Below are 24,257 nucleotides of genomic sequence, written 5' to 3'. Positions count from 1 at the left end.
GTGTCATATTTTACATGAATATGTTGTACATTTGTATGTGAAGGTACTGTGATACATGTAGTTCTGAAAGTTACCTAATAATGCAGAGGTACTCGCATACATAAATATGTTTCAAATATGTAACATGTTATTAAGTTATTGAGATCTTGAGCATTTCCTTAGATATCTACTTAGTATTTGTTCAACCTTTAATACATTCAATGTATTCTTTACAGTAACAACAAAAATGACCTAGACAAAAAAGAATATTAAAACCTTATTCAAATCGTGTGAAATGGGTACATGGTTGTTAATTAATTTATAAACCAGCTTTTTAAATTTATGTAGACCTTTTATAAATATAGGCATGCAATTAATTGTTAGTACAACTGTTTGAAATCATCACTTGCATCAGTGTGAAATGTTCAGTATACATGTATCTTGAGTTACATTTTGTACTTATGTTATCGAAGGGTATTTGTTTGTCTTTACAGAAGTTAGAATTTCATGGAGTAGTAAGATTCTACTTTCAAGATGGAGCCAATGTAGTGACAAAATGTATTCGTGTGGCCAGTACTGCCTACACAAGAGAAGTTGTTGATGTGCTGATAGAGAAATTCCGTCCAGATATGAGGATGTTAACCAAAACCTCCTATGCTTTGTATGAAGTACATGTGAATGGAGGTAATTGAATGGTGTTGTGTTTACTGTAATATCCAGTCTTTTAGACTATGAGTACATGTATATATAAAATCAGTGACTTGAAGTTTTTTACCATTTCTAAAAGAAATTAATTATCCCCACACTCAAGGAATACATTTGTATGTGGTAAATTAGGATCACTTTTTCCATCCATCATTCCATCCAATTTTTTATCACAAAAATCTTGGTTCCCACTGGACAGATTAATTTCAAAGTTGGTATGTGGCTTTATATAGATAGGTAATACATTGTAAGTGATTATGGCTGCTCTCTGATATATGTAGTTTTTGAATTAGAGTAGGTGTTCATCACGAACATGTGGACAGATTGATTCCAAATTTGGTATGTTACTTTATATAGATGAGGCATACATGTATGTTGTAAATGATTATGGTTGCTGTGGATTATCAATTTCCTGTACAAGTGGGGCATATCTAAGTCAAAAACGCATGCAACTTCATTATTAAATTGCAATTATATTGACTCTTTTTTAGGGGTCAGTGTAAAGAAATACCTGAGTCATGGAATCCTTGCTCTTTTACTACATCTATTTAGGTACACTGTACATGTAACTTTTGAGTGAGGTACAAAGAAAAATTTTCTAAAAAGTACAATTGTTAGTTGGTCTATAAAACATTGTCTTATTGCTCCCTATAATTAAAGAAGCCTCCACATTCCTTAGGGTATGAGTATCTGATGGTATTCTTTCTAAGATATGTAATCAGATTAGTGAGCCACTAATGTCCATTGTTGTAATAAAGCAGAGACTCATAAAACAATATCAAACTTTCCCATTATCTCAGTTACATAAGTCTGGGTAATTTTGTCTTGTTTATTTTAAGGCCTTTATAAAATCTATAACCAAAGACCTGTGATATTGTAATGTTATTAGGTTAGTTGAGATTACCACACCCTTATACTTCTCAACTAATGAATCATAGTGATCTAGTACTAAATGGGTCTTTAATGTTAAACAAGTTATGTAGATACTCAAATGAGTTTACAGATTAAGATATTCAGTGATTCCCCGAACTACATGTAAGTGCTATAAAAAGAAGAAATGTACAACTGCCCAGCCCCTGGACAACTACTGGGTACATGAATAATGTACATGTAAAGAATTCTCACCATAAATTTGAAACTGTAGTGGCTTACTTAGCAGTGTTACATGTACATTTGTAAATGTACCATCATTTATATGCAAAGTTCTAATTACATGTAGCATAGCTTTCCCCCAAAACTTGCAGCACAATGCCCATAGTGATGTCTAAAATTGATTTTAATTTTCAGATTCTAAGATTCATTGGCCCGTAAAAATAGAATGCAAAGGTCAAAAGTCTTTCTGATCCAAGTAAATACCAGTTGCATTGTAGCACATGCACAGTGGGGGTAAAGGGGACAGAAATTGTAATTGATTTTTTTCTAAAAAAAATGAGATTGAGATATTTGACATTTGAGGTAAATGATGAGAGTGAAAGATGTTCATGTTAATGTGCTAGTACTGGTTATGTTGCTATTTAATAAATGTTCCAACATCATAAACATAGGACTTAAACATTGAAACATGGATGTATTTCATAACGTACAGTGCCCTTTTCTGCTATTAAAAAAATAATTTTACCATACTGTACACATACAAATAAAATATACGTTAAACTATGTACATGTAGTATGATATTTAAAATTTTTAAATAATTTTTCTTGTTTTGAATGTGAATGGAAAATAGATACAATAGATATAATATCCCATTCAAACCACACTATTGTGGTTTAGTAAAGTTTTTCTAAAGGATGTGTTAAGTGAACTAAGTCTTAATTAGATTATATGAATTATGTTTTTGTGGTCCTTTTAAACCATATAGGTTGTAAGGAATTGTTTTACTTCATTATAGTATTATGTGGGATAAGATAAAGATAGGCTGACAAAACATTATAGAAAGTCCATATACCATAAACATGACAGGAATGTTACTGTCACTAACCCTCTGGTCATTTTAAATTGACTTCATACATGAATATGAATATAATATTATGTATGGGTGATCTGTTTCTTCTTAAATACTTGTACTTAGGGAGTGTGGGCTGTGTAGGATTTGGATAAATAAATATGATATGAAATTATTACCTTGCATTCCAATTATATAGGGAAGAGAATATTTATACTTATATAAAGGTATCAGTTAAATAATCAATAAATCTTTTAAAAGTGTATACAGGTACAACACATGCTTAAATTCATAAGAAAACTTGAATTTAAATCTCTCCATTTTGAAAATTAAGATTTCCCACCTTTGCCCTGAAAAAAAACTCTAATTCATATATGTACATGTATATATACATGTGTTGTATGTCATTGATAAGACATCTATAGAGTAATAACTTTTTGAGTTGGGGCTCTAAACGTATGTTAGGTTTTACAAAGAATATTTTGATAAACTGTAGCAGTTACTAGACATCTGAGTTATTTTCTTCAGAAAAACTGAAATTTGGGTTTTTTTTTCCAATTTTTGTTCTAACTTTTACTCTTAAGGAGTCTTGTTGAAATTTGACTTGAGGAAGGAGATGAGGCCAGTGAGAAAAAACTCACTGATAAATTTTTATGAGATTGGACCCTGTACAATTTACATTTTGCACATGTAGTAATTTATTGAATAGCCTTAAGATAAACATGGAACTATACCATTGCAAAATAAAGCAAGAGGAAGATTTGCCACCTGTTTCTGCAATAAAACTTTATTCAAAATTAATGCCAAGTGTAGAGCTATTCAATCTCGACCTTACTATCACAGAGGTTAACACTTGATACTGAGTATACACTATATGATAATCCTTCAAGTCTTCAGATAACCTTAGCTGTACTGAGGATGATTGCTAGAGCTTCAGTTGCTTGGTAGGGGAGAATTATGAGGAAATACTGTAATAAGAATTTCCTTTTTGCCTGTCATGCTTAGATTATGAAGCTCTTTAAGTGCTGATAAAAAATGACAAGAAAAACAATTATTTCCCTATATATACTTGAAGTGGTTTGTTATTGACCTCTTACTGAACAAGAGAGCTGATGTAGTGATGGAACTGTCCCTGAACCTACAATGGTGTAAGTTGGTCTTACTTACTATTGGTATTTAGGGACATACATGTAGAGGTAGTTAAAAACATACATGTACATATGTAACAAAATGTTTGTACCAAACATCAGCATTGCTATCCCTTTTCATATATATACTGCCCCTTCAACTATACAGTACATGATTTCATTGATGTATTTGCAGATGAAAGAAGATTACTGGATGATGAGAAAGTTCTGTTTGTACAACTTAACTGGGGCAAAGATGTCAGAGAAGGAAGATTTCTTCTTAAACAAGAGGTACATGTTATTATATGTCATGGTTATGGTGAAATTAGCAGGGCCCATGTGCCAATCGCCCCTAAAATTTGATGTGGGCTACTAAAATTTTACTGTTATTGTAAAGAACTATACATATTAGCTACAAAAATTTAAGCTGTGGGTTGCAAACCGAAATTTTAGGTTAAACCTGTATAATGATTTGTATTTTATGATATTTACTGAAAAATCTGAACTGTACATTGTGCATACTCTTAGTGTTCTCCGAAGATCTACAAATAGCATAGTTGTAACATCCAGCATCTAAAAATTATAGCATCACATTTGTATTTGACCCTATGGGAAGTTCTTTATGGATAAATGTAGCATCAGGGCAATGTGATGCTATATGGCCCTGAGGAGATCATTTGATATCCTCAAATGTTTTTGAATTAGGATTGACAGATTATACATGTATATAAATACAGTAGATGACACTATTTTTGTTTTTGATTTCTACATACATTTTTATTGATACTGATGTTTACTTTAATAGTCTCTACTGGTAGTCAAAAACTGTTACTTAGTCAGAAACCATAATCACTTGGTCTTACAGAGAATAGTTGTTCAAATGAGATTTTTATCATATATTAAATAAGTACATCAGTCTCTTTGTCTCCTGTAACCTAGACATTATCTTTTATGGAATTTGATCTAAGTAGTTGACTGTTGTCCATTTGAGCCCTTATCTGCTTAACTTTCCATTGACAAGAAAATTCTATGGCCAGTGTGTTTATAAAGCATTAAAAAGACATTAACCATGTATGTATCTACATGTAGTTATAGCCAAGACAATGATGCTAATCACCCCATTTAACCAAGGCAATGTAAACATTCTTAAGATAAAATTTTATCTCAAGAATTTAGAATTGTTCTTGTAAATTTATTGTGTCCTTGTGACATAGTATGCTCTTGTTAGGATTTTGTTGATATTCAAGGAACCACATGTATTTATAAAGTCTTCATTGTACATGTCTTTAGGTTGTAATGTGATGATTTGTTTTTGCAGGTGTGCCTTCTTTACAATGTGTTCCATTCTTATCATTGATTGAAAATTAAAATATTGAAATGAAACTCAGTATATTTAAAATTCTTTTGAACAACCATGTTTCAGAATTATAATTGCTGACCCCAAAAACACATAATTTTTTTAATTGATTTTCAAATTTTGCAGTACTATCAGCATATACATCTCTGCATTTAGACTAAAAAATAACCTTAAATTGACAAATTATAGATACCAAAGAGATCACAATAGTATCAGTAGTGTTTAATCAGCAGATAATCTTGATTGTCACACTTTAATCTTATGCTATGGTCATATTGTCAAGATTTATCTGAGTCCAATTATCTAGGTTCTGCCTAAATGACTTCTGAAGATTAAAGGGAGATAATTAACCCAGTTTTTCAATTGAGAAGTTCTTGGTCATCTGTTCAAAGTACCATTTTTCAAATATTTCACATACAGAAGTGTCATTAATTTCTTTTGCTAGGTTTGAGTTATGACATCATATTTGTAGCACAGTCAATGATTTTTAACTGAACTGGCCTGTGATTCTTCCATGGAATGCTCTGTTTTCTGTTATCATCTTTATTGTATATTTCTATTATAGCCTCTTCCTATATTGGGATATTATAGGATTGATGTATAGAGAGCAAACTTTTGTATTTTTTCAGAAGGTCCTGTACATGTACATGTATATTTCAGAGCTTTCCAGTGTTTGTCTGTGAAGTCTACTTCTTCAGATAAATTTTCGATTTGCCCCCTTGACTTGTGTGGTCTTTCCTGTGCAATGTTATAGACATTCTAGATATGTAGTTGTTGAGACGGTTTTAAGATTCAGAAAAATTACATGTACCTGTATAGTGAGGTTGCATGCATGATGGTTTTGTTTCTTTATAATGAGATGCTGAGTTTCTCTGATAAGAATTTATTGTCGAACATCGAAGTTCCAATGGAGCATTCAGCACAACTCAACCTCTTTGTCATAAATCTACATGTTGTCTACCCTTTAAATGAAGGGATGTGACCTCTGAACATGTGATACCCAGGAGGAGCTCATTAAGGAATGTTGCAAACTAGTGTATTTTAAGCTGAATTTTTGTATGCAGAATACTAATGCATTGTTATCATTTATTGTATCTAGTTCATAACTAGGGCATTTTTAAAGTCAGTCAATTTGTATAGTGTTCTATTGAAACAACTCCAATAATTGGATTTAAATGTACATGATTATGTTATTGGAAAGGAGTCAAGAGATCAGAGTTAACTGTTTTTAATAGTTATTTCTTGATGTATATATATATATATATATATATATATAAGTTCTACAGGTAAATAAGCATGACATTCTGATTTGAGTTCTGTGCAAGTTTTGTTTAAAGGGATGAAATTGCTCAGTCTTACTGCATCTATGAAGTTTACTTATAATTGATCCCTTGATATGGTTAAAACATTGTAAGAAACATATAGAGTTAAAGTACATGTAACTATTTACATGTAAATGTCTAACCTTTGTTTCTCTTCATTTTCACTTTTGTGTAAAACATAACCAAATTGAGAGTACTAATTGATGCTAAGTATTATGTACATTTTACTGTACAGCAGCTTGAAGTAAATTGTAAACACTGAATTCAATGATGGAAAGGTATTACCTAATACAAAGAATAACTAGCAACACATCTTACTTTATCAAGACCACCTCGATGGTCTCACTTTAACTTGTGCTCACCTCAGATGTGGGAGGTTGTGGGTTCAACTGGAGACTGAGTCACACTAAAGACTGTGAAATTGGTAGTCGCTGCTTCTCAGCCAAGCATGCGACATTTAAGGGGATAGAGTAATGACTGGTTGGCTCAGAGTCAGAATAATGTGTGGAGTGGCTTGCCTACTTGATCTTCTGTTGCTTCTGTGAGCTAGTAAAATAAAAGATCTAGCTAAATTGTTCCTCATCCTGAAATGCATGAAATATCTGCTGTAAGACCATCCTACTAGGACATTAATAACAATAATCAGTCAATAAATTCATCACTTTATCAGTACTGTAATACTTACTGATGTGAACTGGTAATTTCTGTCCTGCTGATTAGTAGTATATCACTCTAACAGTAGTTCACTAGACTAGTAAATTTCAGGAAGGATGAAAGCTTCATTACCAGTAGCATGCTTAGTGTCTTACCCTACATTTTTGTGTAGAAAAATAAACAACTGTGCTTAGTCAGCAGTCATCTCTCTGATATTAATACATGTAGCTTATATGGAGCATCCATCAAAAGAAGAAGTGATAGGACAAAAACTTATGCCTAGTTCACACATACATGTACCTTAAATATGTCTGGAAATCACTTGAATGAGGGAAAAAATAGCAATTTAAATCAAAGTGTTCATGATTTAGAGACCTGTGTTCTATCCAGTCTGTTGTTCTTCATCAAGATCTACAAATCTTTTCAGTGCCATTGAGTTACAAGACCATTTTATCACTTTTATAAAGAATGTTGAGTAGGGGATACATTAATCTTTCTGTCCTTTTGTAACCCCCTGTGAATGAACATACATGTACCACAGTGGCTTTGGGTTGAACTTAATAAATTCTGAGGCTTTTGGGAAATCTAGAACACTAAAGATATTCAAGATTACAGTGTCACTTTAAAAGTTTTTTTAGCAGCAAGTGTTATCCATTCTAAGCACTATAGCCTTGGTTTTAAATCCAAAACTATATTGTGAACACCTGTAGTGGTTCATTTCCCCCCCCCTCCCAAAATATGACTTGCACAAAACGAACTGGTGTTGTCTATAATTTGCATTTGAATTACATATGATTTATTTTGACACTATAGCTTGTGTTGTCCTGTTAAAAATATTTCAGTGTGCATGGTGCTTGAATAAATGAGAGTTGCATATGATATGTTTTTGTTACACTTGATTAAGTTTATCTCTACACTGTATATATATATTATACCTACACTGGGAAATTTAAAGTTGGTTTAAAGTGATCATGTGATCTTGTTTACATATCCCATCAGCTGAACAATAATAATTACTAGTGTTTGATAAGTTATACTATGATAGATAAATTTCAATATAAATAAGTAAACAGAGATGAACTTATGACAAAAGCTATTTATTTTTGCAATATGATTCGCTTTTATCAAATATTCACATTAATATGATGCCCATACATGTTTACAAAAAGGTTAATGACTCATGGCACCTAGTGGTGTTACTGGTAGTTCTTGACTACAGACTGCATTTGGTATGTTTTTTGTCAATAAAGAATTGAAATTACAGGATCTTCCTTTAACATAATGAAAATTCTATAAGATTACTAAAAACTACTGATTTTGTGGTCTTAAGATGCATAATAATTCACCAATATTTTATAAGCTCCATGCATTTATAAATGTTTATTGCATGAATATTTGGAAGTTTTTTCAAATATTTTTTGCTGGTTTTATAACTCAATAAAAATCTGGCTTATATGGACTAGTACAAAGTAGGGTCTTTTTGATAGCTCAAACATGCATGACTATCTGCCATAGAAACATAAAATGACAATCGATCTCTGGGGATATTGCATGTTTTCTGATACATTTGAGATTATAGGAATATGGTTTCTTGAAGTTTGTCCAATGTTTTTCTAATGTTAGTGCCTTCAAATCGTGTAGCTTATTCATTAAATATCATCTTTCTTCCTTTTAAACATATGATTTAATTAAAATTTTACATTGACTTTCCTATTGCACATAGGAAAATAGAAAATGGATATTGAATTTCATCAAGACAATTTTAATCCTATTTTCACACGTAAAAAACTTGTTCCCATGTTGATATAGAGGCAGGGTTTTGTTATGTATGACAAGACTCATGTAAAATTCATTCACTGTTTTAATCATAGTTTCTGTCTGTCAGGTTTGAAACCAGAATAAATTGTCAGATATATACTTAAAAGACAATAAAATGTGTGAATTTACAACCAGATAAGGCTGCTTACTTTATAAGGGTGTAAATCCTCTAGTTATTACTTGATTAAACGTTTGTGATTATCTTACTTTGGCAGGATTTAAACTACCCTTTAATATAGTAAAAACTTGGCCTTACTAAAGAAAACATACCAATAAAACATTGACCTCAATTTCTAATTTCTGTTGATGGATTCCCTGCATGCATATATGATTTACTGTGAAATTTATTAGAGGACATTTGGATGTTGGGGGATGATCTTCCATCCAATTCTGTTTCCTTTCATTCAGTAGTCTGTACTGTCAACATGATTAGAAAAGTAGTGATAAAGTTACGGTTGGAACAGGCACTGTTAGTGACAAAATCATATTGTATACCTGTAGGATGTATAAAAAAAACATGTTTCTCCCAACACTATAACCTTATCTCAATCAGTCATTTTCATCAGAGATTAATGATACAAAACATGATAGTCCTAGTATGTAGGTCTGTAAAGAATTTCCTGTATTTATAGATGACACCATAACAAGTGTCTGCATGGAGTGATGACACCATAATGTGTGACATTGTATTGTTCTGTGCAGTGTGATTACCATGTCATGCTTTAGTTGGAATTCATCTACATAACATCATGTAGTGCATCTAACTTGTACAAAAAAGACTTGTTCTGACTTTAAATTCTGTATCAAAACATTTCTTCAAACTATAAATTTATAAAAATGCAGGTTGTCATTAACTGACTTTAAATTCTGTATCAAAACATTTCTTGAAACTAGAAAATAAAGATGCAGGTTGTCATTAACTTGACTATTTTTTGGTAATTTCAGGGAGTACCTACTGTTTCGGCCATGGGTCAGAATAAGGAAAATACTGGTAAGAATTTCACTAGAAAACTATCCAAGAGAGAGAAGAAAGAAAAGAAGAAACAAGAAAAACAGAAACAGAAAGATCATGGTGGTGGACTTGCTGATAAACTTTACTCTGACATGCCAGAGTCTAAGTTTACAAGGAGTATCTCAAACCCTGAGGCAGTCATGAAGCGTCGTAGACAAATGAAAGTGGAGAAGAAATTACAGCAATGTCGTGGTCAAGATGGGCAAGGTGTGAAAATAAGAGAAATGAAGTTATAGATCTTTCGTTATGTTTTTAAAATAAGTTTAGTTGAGTAAGTCTTTGGAATCATCCATGACTCAATATACAATGTATGAACTAAAATATAGTTATGGAAATTTGCTGTTTTTTTTTTTCACTGCTCCATATGACTTAATTCCGACATATTCTGTATTGGTACACATTAGTAAGGTCATTTGTCTTCATTCCTATTTAAATGAATGAAGACCAGACAGAGAAATGTAACCTCTAAATTTTACACCTAAATTAATGGATGTGACCAATATTCAAAGGTTGGCCATAACTTACAGAAACAAAGGATGTTTTATATTAAATGTTAATTATTTCAGACTTCTTCTACAATTGTTTTCAACAGATTTAGTTTGCTGATCATAAAGTATTTAATCTTTGTACTTTGGTGTTAAATGAAAAATGACTTTGTTCAGTCTGTAATTAATGCAGGGACATGAGGTTTATTTCCTGTTCAACATGCTGCAGTCTGACACAATTTGTTTGATTTATTGGGCTATAAATGTTTATATTGAATTAAAGGGTTGAGGCATCATGCACAACTTAAAGTTGATAATTGTTTAAAACATCCTGGTCCTTGGAGTCAGATTATAAACTGATATACAGTTTTAATGCATTCAGTCTATTTTTATGTTAAAAAACATAATGATATGGTGAATAAACTACCTATTCCTGGGGTGTGAGATACATGTACATGAAATTGTTTCAGGTTAATCTTATGTGATAAGGTTATTGTGTTAGTTTCTTTTATGACCAGTGATCCATGAGTATATTGATGTCTACTATACTTTCCCAAGCCATCAAATAGTCACAAAAATATTCATAAAACGTGGGAGTTTAGTAAAGATTGATTCCGTTAATTGAATCTTAAAGGGATCAGAAATGTTGTCAATTTATATAAGATGCAATTTCTTTGTTAGATGACATTAAGCAAGATTGATAAAAAGATTTGAAAATGAGTATCTTAATTGCATTCCTTCCAGATTTAAATGTATCATCTTTTATGTCATGAACATATAGGTATACCTTATATGTTTTACCTGTAAACAGCCTGGTTACATAGGGGCCATCTCAAAATGCATCAAGTTTACACTTCACATGTAATTAATGTCTAATGTTATGGCTCTGCATGTCAGGTTGTCATAATGTTGTTACTTACATGGGATACAATCTACTCTGTGACTATGCCAAATTAAGTGCACATTTCAGTGTCATACATTTTTGTATCTCATCCAAAATATTGACTTGATTGGTCATATGTCATATGAGTGGTTTACATATTGAAAGGGTGACTGGAAATAAATACAACTTTTAAAATCTTTAAATACTGTATAAAATTATAGATTATTTCCAAAATTTGCAAATTTCATGCTCTTTTTCCATTGAGGCCCTAAAATAATAGGAAAATCCCTGCATTTTCTTGTCTTTTTTATTAATACTGAATCTGAAGTAATGTTTTGTCATCATGAAATTAAGAAATGTGAAATTTGCATTTATATATTGGGGAGAAAAGATAATCAGGCTAGATTAGGTATAATGTAGGCAGCATCAGTTCGTCTTAAACCTGATATTAATTCACATGAGATGATAAAGGAATTCTGCATCTGTTTCTTTCTTGGTTAAGTGTAATTCAATTATTCTTTAATTTGATCCTGGATGTCTGTTAAAACAATCTTCTTCACATTTTTTCAAGCTTTCACCTGACATGGTTAGCCATAACAAAATATGTATCCATAGAATAAGTCGCAGTTTCTCACTTTTATGTTTTTGGGAGGATAGAAGTGGGGCATTTTTGACAAGGCCTTACCTACATGCATTTAAGAGGGTGTCCAGGCAAAGACGATGCAGTGGGTTGCACATGACAATTTTTTTTTTTTTTCAAAAATTTTTCATCCATTTCACTTCACAAATGCATACTTTCTCAAAGTTGAAACAGAGAAATAAATTATATAGAAAACATTGAAATTCATTGAAAAAAGGGAGAAAACTCTTTATTTGGGTACATTTTGATTTTTGTTAGGGGACTTTATAATCGTTTCCTGAGTCATTAATTGTTGCATTAAAATAATCTTTACTATTTGACATACATCTGATGTAAACATTACATTGGAACCTAAAACTCAGTAGGATGAAATTGACCATGTGCCAACCATATTACAGGATCTGCCTGATTTTTACATGGACAGCCACTTAATTCACTTCTGAGGTTTAACATGTACTAAGATAAGTTCATATGAATGAATAACAAATTTCATAAGAGTTCCAGGTTAATAAGATAGAACTGAGGAAAAAAAATAAGGGTGTTATTTTCTTTTTTGCTTTCCCTGTGCTGACTGATACATTATTTTTCCTCATGCATAACAAATTGTAGACTTTTTAATCGGCTCTTCATCTTTTGTTTCAGGAGGTACTCTGAAAATCTATGGGGAGACATTACGACCAGACATTCCATATAAAACATTACTGCTGTCAACAGGGGATAGTGTAGACTATGTCATTAAAGAGGCCCTGGAAAAATATGATCTAGATAAGGAAGATCCTGCTGATTTCTGCCTTGTCCAGGTATGCTGTTTTTCTCTCCTTAGAAGCAAAAGAAATATATATATAATAACTTTAAGCATAGTTAGTTTTCTCAAGACCTGCTTACATAATCAAAGTTTGTCAAGGCATTCCTAAGACTCATTTTGCTCCATCAATTTCCAAATGTTTCAGTTAAAGTCCCTCAAAGTTTTTGTTTAAAATTTTTTATACAGGTTTATTCCGTCAAAAAAATTGTCAAACATTTTGATTGAGAAGTTTTATTGTGTGAACAGTTATTTGTACACAGTTTGCTGAAGGTTTAACCGTTAGAAAGAATACTGTTATCATGTAAATTATAGACCAAGGAATGTATCATTACCTTTTTTCAAGCTTTTGTATAATGTAATGCTAATTTTCTTCCTGTTTAATAGATTAGAAATCTAAAGGGGTCCCTAAAATACTTACTTATTTTTATTTTGTACAGGTATTGGTGCCCCCAGGTGAGAGGGAGTACCATGGAGGGGCTATAGGACAAGAAAGGGTGATGGAATCTCCAGAATGCCCCCTTGCTATAGCAATGAGATTTCCTCCAAGTGAAGGTAGGTGTCCAAAGTATATGTTAAACAGAAATCTAGAAGGGAGTGTGCAAAAGACTACTGTCTTACACACATATTTATTCCTATGAATGCTTCATAGTGAAAATGTTATATCAAACTCTGCCAGTTGATTACCTTTTAACGGGTCAATTTTGTTGCAGTATCTTACTCTGCCAGTTAATTACCTTATAGGGGGTCAGTTTTGTTGTAGTATCTTACTCTGCCAGTTGGTTACCTTATAGGGGGTCAGTTTTGTTGTAGTATCATACTCTGCCAGTTGATTACCTTATAGGGGGTAAATTTTGTGGTAATATCTTACTCTTCCAGTTGATTACCTTAGGTAAGTTTTGTGGGTTGCTAGTTTTGGTGTATTTTGACGGTCTGTCTAAAAATGCCTAAAGAAATTCTGTCAAAATATTTTCTCTGGGCTTAAGTACTACATGTTCCTCTAAACATCAGCAAAAATATGAAACACTTATATTATACAGGTACCCTTATGCCTAAAAATTGCCAAATTTTACACATAGGCACAATAAAAAAAGGGAAAAATCCTAGTCATCATGTGAATTTCAAGATTATGCTGAGTAATTTCAATGTTTAAAGATGTAGAAATATGATTGTCAACTGTTTACTGAATATGGTTATGTTTCTCTTAAGTACGGAAATAGAAATTTTACAAATAAAAATGTTTATACCAATAGTGACCCTTTTGATCATTTGTATTACAATGAATATGAAATAACTTCTTCTTTTTGAAGAATGTTCTTTTGTATTTTTTTAAGATATGAAAGTCCAATAAAAAATATACTTGTAAATATGTAAAATCAATAAGTGTCTTAGAATTAGCACTCACATATGGGTAAAAATCTCTATTCTATAATTGGTTAAAATAGAAAAAAGCAGAATATATAATTATTTCTGTACATATTTAATAATAATTCATGAGTTCAAGGAACAGACATGAATTAAATTCAACGAAGTTTGTAACATTACATTGGTTTAGTGGGTTTTCACTTACGTGTGGTAAATTTTCACATTTGATTTGGCTTGAGATAGATTTAAAAAATACATATGGACTTAAGAAAAAAAATTACTTTGAGTGATGGTGATAATCTTTTACTTCCAAAACTAACAAGTAATTTCTTGTAAACATTAAAGGTACTATAATGTTTCAACTGAAGAGAAGACCTGCTGATGCTAAGAAAACTAAACACAAGAAGATCAGAGCTGTTTCTCATGAAGATTTACGATATAATAAAGAGGAGCGTATGCCTCCCCAACAACTTCCATTCCTTGTAGAACTTAACCCAGGTAAGTCTGTTGAAAAATATGTCAAAATTAGGTTGGGACCCTCTCAAAGTTGGGCATATAAATACTTGTTTAATTCTGTTAAGTTGTCCTTCCTAATACTGATTGTTTGAATTTGCTTTATAAGTTCATGGCTGGAGGCTCATTTAAAATAAGCAAGACAATATTTCTATGTTATATCTACATACTGCATTTGGTTTAACAACTTGTGATATTGATTGTTAGTAGACATTGTCATGCCATACAGAAAAAAATCTAGGTTTTCAGGCCGATTTAAAAAATTAATGAGAGGCTTGTTTTTGTGTGTGAAAAATTTTATCTATCTGGTCTTATCTGGAGCTGTTTGGCCATTTTTTTATGAATTGTACAGTTGAAAAAACATATAAATGGGGGAAAAGTTGTGAAATATACTCAATTGCATCAAAATCTTGCTTGATTAAACAATTTTGCTCCATATAAGTGCTGTGTTTTAATTGTTGTTGGATAACTACATCTTCTGAACCACCTTTGAACCTTCCTGTCAAGTGCACAAACAATCCTAATGACCATTTTTTTTTAGAACAGAAACCTTTAAATGAATTGGATACAAACAAAACTCAGATTTCGCTTCCTGCAGAATTTCAATTGCTGACACATTGACTGAGAATCTAGCCATTTTTGTCCTAATGAAAGTACTAACTTGTGTGAAGTAATTTATGATCCCTTAATCTCTTTTAAAAATATCTTGGTACCCAATTTTGTCACCATGTCATTAAGATAAAAAAAAACATAACTATACTCGACGTCACATACAACACATTTTCGAATTAAAGCTCTACTTTTTAAACCGTCGGGACTTACCGCTAGAGTTGTCTCTATTTTATTTAATCTGAAGATAGTTCGCATATATGAATGAAGTGTTAGTACCAACGAGTCACTTATTAGCTTAAATCATGCTAAACAAATCCTTACGGGAAAATCCCATACTAATATCCGCCATGTTGGTTTCTACAGGACGATTTGTTTACAAACGAAGTTCGTAAGTTCCCGTCAAACTCCGGTGACAATTGTCTGCTTGATCAACTTCTCGGTATTGTACGTTGTTCGCGTAAAATAAATCTGAGATATCCGAAACGACGCCGAAATGCATTTTGGGTTGTTCGGTTTTTGGACAAACCATTTAAACATAAACAACATCTCCTAGCAACCCAATCACTGTAAACATGGCCGACATTTTACTATGTAAATATTGGCACCGAGAATTAAAATCTCACCAGAATTTAACGATTCAATGTTTAGGGAGAAGTCATTTGGCTAAAGTCATTTAAGACAATTTAGATGATGGTAGGTGTCAATAAAGTTGTAGAAAATATTTTTATTCAAATTTTAATAGTATCTTATTTATGTGACGCAGAGTATAATTGTATTACAATTTTTAATGGCTAAGAACAATGTAAAATCTCTATTTTTAGGCTTTGAAAAGTAATAGAATAGATTTTCTTCCTCATTGGCTTTAAGTGTCAGTCTCTGTAAGAATCAGGCAGTGGGTGAAACATGGTATGAAAAAAAACCATCATTTTGAAAGTTTAATTCCAATATTTGCACCATCAGAAACAAGGAAAAAAGACAATATTTTCCATATCATGTTAGTGCAATGAGTTATAATTTCATTGAAATGCCCTGAAAGTGAACATTGCAAGGGCATATAATTCTGTCAAAAAACTCATTTTTTTAACATTCCATTGAAAAAATTCTGAGTAAAGCCAGTGGCAAAGATGAATAATGGTCTTTTCAAATTGAGAAAGTATCCTTGAGTGACATTTCATTGTCAGATTGGTGGGTTTTTGATATGCATGTTTCTGATTTTTCCCATTTGCCCTGAGAATCAAGAAATTCAAGCAACAATAAAAATTTTTTTGCTATAAAACTCTCAATTTATGTCTCTGATCTTCACAATACCATATATGATAATAAGCAGAATCTGTTATTTTATATTTCATATTTTAGATGGGTCAGATAATCCCAAAGGAAAGATCTACAGATTGAACATGAAGTATACTGAAATAGGAACTGACAGGAACATGTTGATACAGGTAGGTTACATGAAGTCTGAAATAGGGACTGACAGGAGCAGGTTAATACAGGTAGGTTACATAAAGTCTGAAATAGGACTGTCAGGAGCATGTTGATACAGGTAGGTTACACAGTCTGAAATAGGGACTGACAGGAGCAGGTTAATACAGGTAGGTTACATGAAGTCTGAAATAGGAACTGAGAGGAGCATGATAATACAGGTAGGTTACATGAAGTCTGAAATAGGGACTGACAGGGGCATGTTAATACAGGTAGGTTACATGAAATACATTGTTCCTCAATTTAATAGAACTGTAGTATTTTGTTGCATTTAACTGGAAGTAACAGTTGAATTTGATACTTAAACTCATGTGGTTTCTTGATGAATGATTGATTGATTGATTGTTGGGGTTTAACGTCCGAGCAGTAATATTTCAGCTATATTCAGACGAGGTTTCTTGATGAATAGTAATTGACAGTTTGACTAACAATGTTTTGGGGATCTTTATTTTAGGTTATTTTAATATCTCTTAGATGAGGCAAATCTACATAAAGTGATAGTTTACAAATTACTCCAATTAATAATGGTCATAATTAAAGCAACCCTATGATTTATAAATTCACAATTTGCTAATGTTTTCACAGATACACGGTCCTAACGTACAGCCAAGACATTGTACAATTGGGTTCATCCAAGCTGATGGTTTTGTCAACATTACACCAAACAGTCCTGAGGCTGAAACTATTGTAAACAACCAGAGGATATCAGAAATCACACAACTGAAACATGGCATGACAATTAGATTGGGCAAACTGAACATGTTTAAATTCATTGACCCCAATTATGAGGAAGTGAGTGTTTAGTTTTACATTAGCAAATACAGTATTCTGTGCAGATAGTATATTTACTATTTTAAAGCTTTACACCTTTGGTTTACCCATTCTCAGTACTAAACCATGCCTCTTTATGCATATTAGTACAGTTAAAAAAAAAAAACAGCTTCACAGATTTGTGATGAGAAGTGCTTGTACCTAGTTAAATTGTTCACATCCTGTAAACCAGAGTGGTCGGTTTGTTGAGCTAATTATATCTGTTGAATTAATTAGCTTGCAATTGAACTTCTGGCAAACAGTTGTCATTATATGACTAGATTTAGAATTGGTGAGAAAAAGTGCATGCATTGGTTGAAAAAAAAATGTCAATACTAAAGAGGTTTTAGAAGGAAAAAACATACTGTCCTTTTTTTATGTCTTAACGAACATTCACTATGTCTTATAAATTTTACAAAGTTTTAAATTTCAGGGAACAAAAGTCTTGTTTGTTTTAAATTATTTGGATGTATAATGTCTGAGTATTGATTATTTTTGGTAGGTATTAATTAAATATTACATATAAAGTATGTTTAAAATGAAATAATTTTATTTCTTCTATGTGTCTTATCAATTATGTATATATATTGATTGAATTACAGAAAATGAGAAAGGGTCAGATGCCTTTAGAATTCCAGAAAAGAGTTGGTAATCAGATGCAACATGGAAAAGTTCATGAGACTAACTTTGATTTGGATGGTAAAGTAGAATCTCTTGGTAGTTCTTCACCTAGGAGTAGTGATAGAGGACCTGAACCTATGGACATGCAGCAACAAAGAAGGTAAGATTTGTTTAGAAGCAGTACTTAATTATTAATGGAAAATGCATTGTATCAATAGTGGAGACAAGTGTTCTACAATGTCTTCCATCATGCATGATGGTGTGCACAAATTTTTGAAGAGATGCTGAAAATAGTCACATGGCAATAACTGTGTATTAAACTTGCATTACTAATTCAAGGTTTGAGTACTATCTAAATGTGGTCAAGATCTCTTTTCCTTGTTTAATGTACCTTGAAAAGTTGAGAGGAACTGATAAATGGATCAAATATTTCTGAGCTCATCGTCAGCATTTTATCTGTATGTTCCTGTAAAGGTTTAGTGTATTCTGTTCCCCTGAAATGTATTTAAAATATGAAATATAAATAATAAAATGTACAATAGCCATTCATACAATGTGGTGATTAATTTCAGAGGCCCACCAAGTCAGGGTTCCCCAAGAGATATGACAGATGGAAGGTCACCACCTTCTAGACACGAAGATGCTTTACCAGCAGTATTAGAGTTTCCTGAAGATAGTAAGTAATAATTGTTTATGTAGAATGCTATAGCAGGGAAGTCTCCATCTGTAACAATAAAGATGCTTGAATGAGTTACTAGGAAGTACTCAAATTTATTTAATGAACGATTACCCGAAATTTTGGGTTTGGAAATAGTTAATTTTCTGAAATGTTAATTGATGTAATGAAACAAGAAAAGACTTGAATGAAAAACACATAGAACAACTCTAAGGAACTTCAGCATTAAATTTTTTACTATTTTGAATGAATTATATTTCAGAGGAAGACAGACTATTGAGAGCATTAATTATAGATGTGAACTCCTCCAGTACCTTGTTTAAGCTAGCCCCCACCTATACATGTTATATGGCCGTACGATATTGTATATCCGGTGGTTACAGACCTGATATGCCTCCACATGACAGAGCTCGTAGAGTGACAGCACTTGTCGATAAAATCTCTCGATACATTCATCAAGCAGTACAAGTATGTAAAACAGTATTCGAAGGATTTGTATCACAATGGCCTTCATTCTTGTTTAGGATTAGACAGACTTAGTCTTACTAGAGTTTTGTGGCTTTGCATCTATGATTTTTGGTCAAAGTCTGAATCAGTGTAAAGCATAGAACTGCTTCTTACCAAAATTATGAAATATTTTCTAATACTTTGACCACCCTGTATTCTTTGGGTTTCTCATACATTCATATAAAAATTCAGGGCTTCAAGTTGATGTGGAAATGAGGTCCATGACCCTCAATATCTGACCTAGGACTTTATCAATTTCATTTTACTACACTTTTGCATTTTATTGAGAACTTGGTTCTCTTGTTGGAAGCCCTATTTCACTGCTTATTTTATTTATGATAATAGGAGAATTTCATTATATGAGTGAATAACAAAAATTTGATTTTGAGTGCTGAAAGATTTATTGAGGGTACAGAACTTGTACTTTGGTTAAATCTTCTAGTGTTCTTGGCATGAGTGACCATATTTTGGTTATTCACGACAGCCAGTTGATTATTATATTATATAGATCTATTCAGTAATTTATGGCTATTTTTATCTTATGATTTTTTGATTGCCAAATTGGTTTTCAATTTTTAATGTTTTGAGAGGAGAAAGTACAAGAGTGAAACAAGGGAATTTATTTTACATGTGAATTTTGGAAATTTAATATAAAGGGAAGATTCTATAAATCTCTAATATCTGTATGATAATAATTATTATTTGGTTTACAGCATAACAGAGACAACCCAGTAGCTTTGGCTTTGTGGATGGCCAATGCCTCAGAGATCCTTAACTTCTATAAACAGGACCATGATATCCATCCCTTCAGCCTTGAATGTCAGGAGGTACTAGCTGAGTCTGTACAGCTAGCATTCCACCATCTGGTGACATGCTTACAGTATGATTTACAGAGGACAATGTCAGCCTTCTTGGATGAGAATGATGCTGCTGATGATGATGATATGACAGGTAGATGTCTTAGACATTAAATGAATTGAAACACTGCTCAGAGTGCAAAACAAAGAAATATCAGTCTCCCTTATTTAAAATTTCCCTTACCAAAATATAGACATCTCATCCAACAATGTCTTTTCTTGTCAATGTGTTTTCTTCCTTTCTAAAATAAGTATGTGAAACCAAGCAGTTGTGCTTGCTATTCTACCTTTGCATTTAAAACACATCATAATACATTTTACTTGGGTGCCATTTAAGTTTTATCTCTAGCTTGGATAAAAAAGGGAAATCCCCAAGGCTAAGAACAGGAATATCCTTGTCTTAAAAGCAAAAAAAAATTGTTTCCTGCTATGTCAACCTAATAGTATTTATTTTTGGTCTAAGGTGAACTACATCACAGATTTAGTTTTATGTTTTAAATTTTTTTCAATGAGTATTATGATATCACATCATCATGAATTATATAAATATGTGTATTATCATTTTCAGAATTATCTTCCAAAGCCTGTTGAGTAGTTCTCTAAATTAATGCTCTCAAAATTAAATTGCTTATGAATTATTTTTCATAAATATATATATATATCGGCTATTGAATTATTCTTGGTTATTATAATATATCTATAATAATTTTTCAGATGATCGTCAGCGACACTCTGGTAGACCTACCTTAGGTGATGTTCTTGATACCTTGTCTTCAGCCATGAACTTGTTACGTCGTTGTCGGGTCAATGCTGCTCTGACGATACAGCTTTTCTCCCAGTTGTTTCATTATGTCAACATGTGGTTATTTAATGTGTTAGTTACTGAGAGAAGGCTACAGTTTTGTACAAGATCATGGGGTATCAGATTAAAGAGACGTCTTGGAAGAGTTGAGGCTTGGGCAGAAAAACAAGGATTAGAACTTGCTGCTGATTGCCATTTATGCAGAATAATTCAGGTAAAATTATATCAATTAGGCTTTAAAAAAATATATGCTAGGTTCTCAGGCCCTGCCGCATCCTTGAAAACTCTCCTTCATCTGCTATTTTTATTATGGTAAAATCTGGAAATTTTCATTCCAGTCCTGAATCAACTTTTAATTAGTTAAAGGAATCACTTGCACGCTTGACAGAAAGGTAAAATTAGGATGCAAGTGAGGCTTTTATTTAACATTGATAATTAAAAACAGTTTGTGTTGAGGCGGAGAGATGGCTCTTATTTCATGCCACATTTCATTTTCCAGTAAATTTTAATGCCATGGAATATTTTGTCGGTGTAGAGTATAAGATAATTGCCTAATTTTGACAAAAATGAACTAAAAAAATATAGATAAGTCGAGGGTCAGACGTGTGCATTTATATCGTACATATCAGCAGAGATCCGAGTTGGACAGTTTCTTTTCAAAAGCATATTATTCCAAAGATGTTACTGAGTATAAGATTTCTGAAATAAATAAATATTTGTGTTTTTGTTAATTGTGTACTTAGTCCGTGAGTTCAATTATATTTATGAATGGCGTATGAATGGCTCTGAAGCCATAGATCATCAGGAGTACAAAATCATAAACATGTCAAACGTGGGCACCCATGTGTGAAATAAGCGGGGAATTCATTTGATGAAATGATCATAGTTATGAGCAGTAATTAGTAAACAATATTACCTGATATTACGAAATACAATAAAAAATAATTGTTACCTGCAAATTTGGTTGCAATTAGCCATTTAGATAACACTTTAATTGAATTATAATATGAGCCATGTGCGAATGTTTTATGACATACTGTAAATGGGTATAAATTGGCATATTAAAGAATAATGTTTTGAAGTTAAAAAAGAGTTTTGTTAACGTACCTTCTAGAGTTTATTTATATATTTTAACAGTTTCTAAGTTTCAGAGTTTTTATTAACATCATCATATTACTTATAAAGGACAGCGGCAATGATCAATAATATTCGAATTCAATTGCTGGTTTGACTGTTTGAGTGACAGCTTTCATTGATTGCAGTTAACCAAAAATTTTGAATTAAAGCAATCAAAAGTGAACTGAACAAATCTAATGAAATGCATTGTGCATGAACATTTTTCTTGAAAAATCCTCAGATAAGGTCAGGCTGACACTTTGCTGAAAAAAAAAATATTGACTTATAGTCCGGAAAATGCGGTATAATGTTGAATATAATTTCTAAGGTTGCATTTTCATTTTCATTTTCAGGCTGCTCATTTATTAGAGGCTCCTAAAACAAGTCCTGATGATATCGCCAATATTTGCTCCACATGTTTCAAGCTGAACTCGCTTCAACTAAGAGAACTCCTTCAGCAATACATTCCAGAACCAAATGAACCACCCATTCCACAAAACTTGATCGACCAAGTTGTCCGTGTAGCAGAAAACATGGAGGATGAGAAGATAAAATCTGATGGTCGTGACGTACGTCTAGAGGAAGACACAGATCTTCAACTACCATTCCTTCTCCCAGAAGATGGGTACTCTTGTGATACTATCAAAGGCATTCCTAATGGTTTGGGAGAGTTCATTGAACCTTTAGCAAGGGGAGGTAAGTGATGAGAATTTCATTATCTATTATTCATGATTATGTTTCTTTTTTCCTTATGTACCGTGATTATGTGAAGAAACATCTTAGTGAAAAATAATATCAGTAGTTATAATCTCCAGAAATATATAGAAAATATTAGTCTCTGATTTAGCCTTACACATGATTTGTGTTTTACTTTTTTCAGGGTTATGTAGAATGGTTGTACAGCCTGGATCCAGTGGAGAATGGACTGTCTACATGAATTTTGATGAAGGCAATATGGAACAGGTGAGATATGTCCCCATGAATTGTTGTGTACCATACCCTACTCCTCTTTCCTGTTTACATATGGTGTTGTGCTTGTTTAGTGAGAACCATTTTCATACCTTTTTCTTCTATGTGAATCTGTGTCACCACCTTTACTTGACTCGTAAGTTTTGAAGTTAAAGGTTGAATAAAGTAACATTCTGTTATTCTGTTCAGATGGCAAATTCTCGGTTTTCAGTTGTATGAAATCCATTACAAATTATCCTTTCTAAGCTCCATAGAAAAACAGCATTTGGCCACCACTGCTGCATTTTTCTAATATTTTTATTTTTTGCTCAAACTGTTCACCTAAGTTGAAGCTTTCATATCTTTTTTATCTTTTGGGATACAAAAAGAGTTTCTGTGTGAAAAACTATCTTTAGATTCCATGGTGTAATAATTTTACATTCATTCAGTTTTGTATTGCACATTTGCACTTGAGTTAGATGGGTTTTTTTTTTTTTAATTCGGCATTAAAGTAAGCTATGTTAGGGATAGTCATAACCAATCCATCCAATATCTATGCTCTCGAGCATTTCTGCATTATTTCTGCCGGATGAAATTCAGATTCTCAGAGAACAATACAATTTGACAAATATGTTGTTTGAATCGAATCCATCAAATTCACTTCCACTGATTTAAGGCAATATATTTGGATTAAGTCTGCATTGTTATTGTGCACCATTTTGTTTCACATTTTGTTGATTCACATTAGAATTTTTCCAAAAGAAAGAAGCTAGATTTTAAACATAAAGTTGACAGTGATATATGCTTTATAATATCAGGTAAAATCTTGAGGTCTCATGAGATTATTTGACTGAAAAATTAAGCAAGTTTATTATCTTAAAATGAGTGTAGCTTATTTGACTGAAAAATTAAGCAAGTTTATTATCTTATAATGAATGTAGCTGAGAAATTATATGTATGAATTAAGCTATATCATAGTGGTTTAATTATTAAAATGTTTCTTTTCCCCTTGACCTCGATGTTCTATCTTGGTGTAACATCTCCCCATAGCAGATGAAGAGTCTGAGATTTCTCTCTATTTTACCTCTTCCCATAGCAGACAATGAGTCTGAGGTTTCTTTTTATATTACCTCTCCTTATAGCAGATAAAGAATCTGAAGTTTCTTTCTATATTACCTCTCCCATATCAGATAAAGAGTCTTGAGAATTCTACCCATATTA

At 32.2% G+C, this 24,257-nt stretch overlaps 1 protein-coding gene across 3 annotated transcripts in view; it reads left to right on the top strand.

Moving 5' to 3' along the window:
* Positions 1-24,257, top strand: part of LOC148615165 (uncharacterized) — a 58,962-nt gene that overhangs the window by 3,228 nt on the left and 31,477 nt on the right. For all 3 annotated transcript variants that reach the window (XM_088589812.1, XM_088589811.1, XM_088589810.1), the window contains exons 2-16: positions 474-663; positions 3,951-4,045; positions 9,851-10,124; positions 12,568-12,725; positions 13,168-13,282; positions 14,438-14,590; positions 16,574-16,659; positions 17,285-17,491; positions 18,112-18,290; positions 18,703-18,806; positions 19,069-19,274; positions 20,027-20,264; positions 20,885-21,186; positions 22,442-22,784; positions 22,969-23,051. In XM_088589812.1, the coding sequence (XP_088445938.1) occupies positions 474-663; positions 3,951-4,045; positions 9,851-10,124; positions 12,568-12,725; positions 13,168-13,282; positions 14,438-14,590; positions 16,574-16,659; positions 17,285-17,491; positions 18,112-18,290; positions 18,703-18,806; positions 19,069-19,274; positions 20,027-20,264; positions 20,885-21,186; positions 22,442-22,784; positions 22,969-23,051 (2,733 nt within the window). The remainder of the gene's footprint in view (positions 1-473; positions 664-3,950; positions 4,046-9,850; positions 10,125-12,567; positions 12,726-13,167; positions 13,283-14,437; positions 14,591-16,573; positions 16,660-17,284; positions 17,492-18,111; positions 18,291-18,702; positions 18,807-19,068; positions 19,275-20,026; positions 20,265-20,884; positions 21,187-22,441; positions 22,785-22,968; positions 23,052-24,257) is intronic.

Source organism: Perna viridis, chromosome 6 (genome assembly GCF_037379345.1).
Source record: "Perna viridis isolate PV_CMFRI_1.1 ecotype Kerala chromosome 6, ASM3737934v1, whole genome shotgun sequence".
NCBI classification, from domain to species: Eukaryota; Metazoa; Mollusca; class Bivalvia; order Mytilida; family Mytilidae; genus Perna; species Perna viridis.
This window is presented reverse-complemented; position numbering and strand designations above follow the sequence as displayed.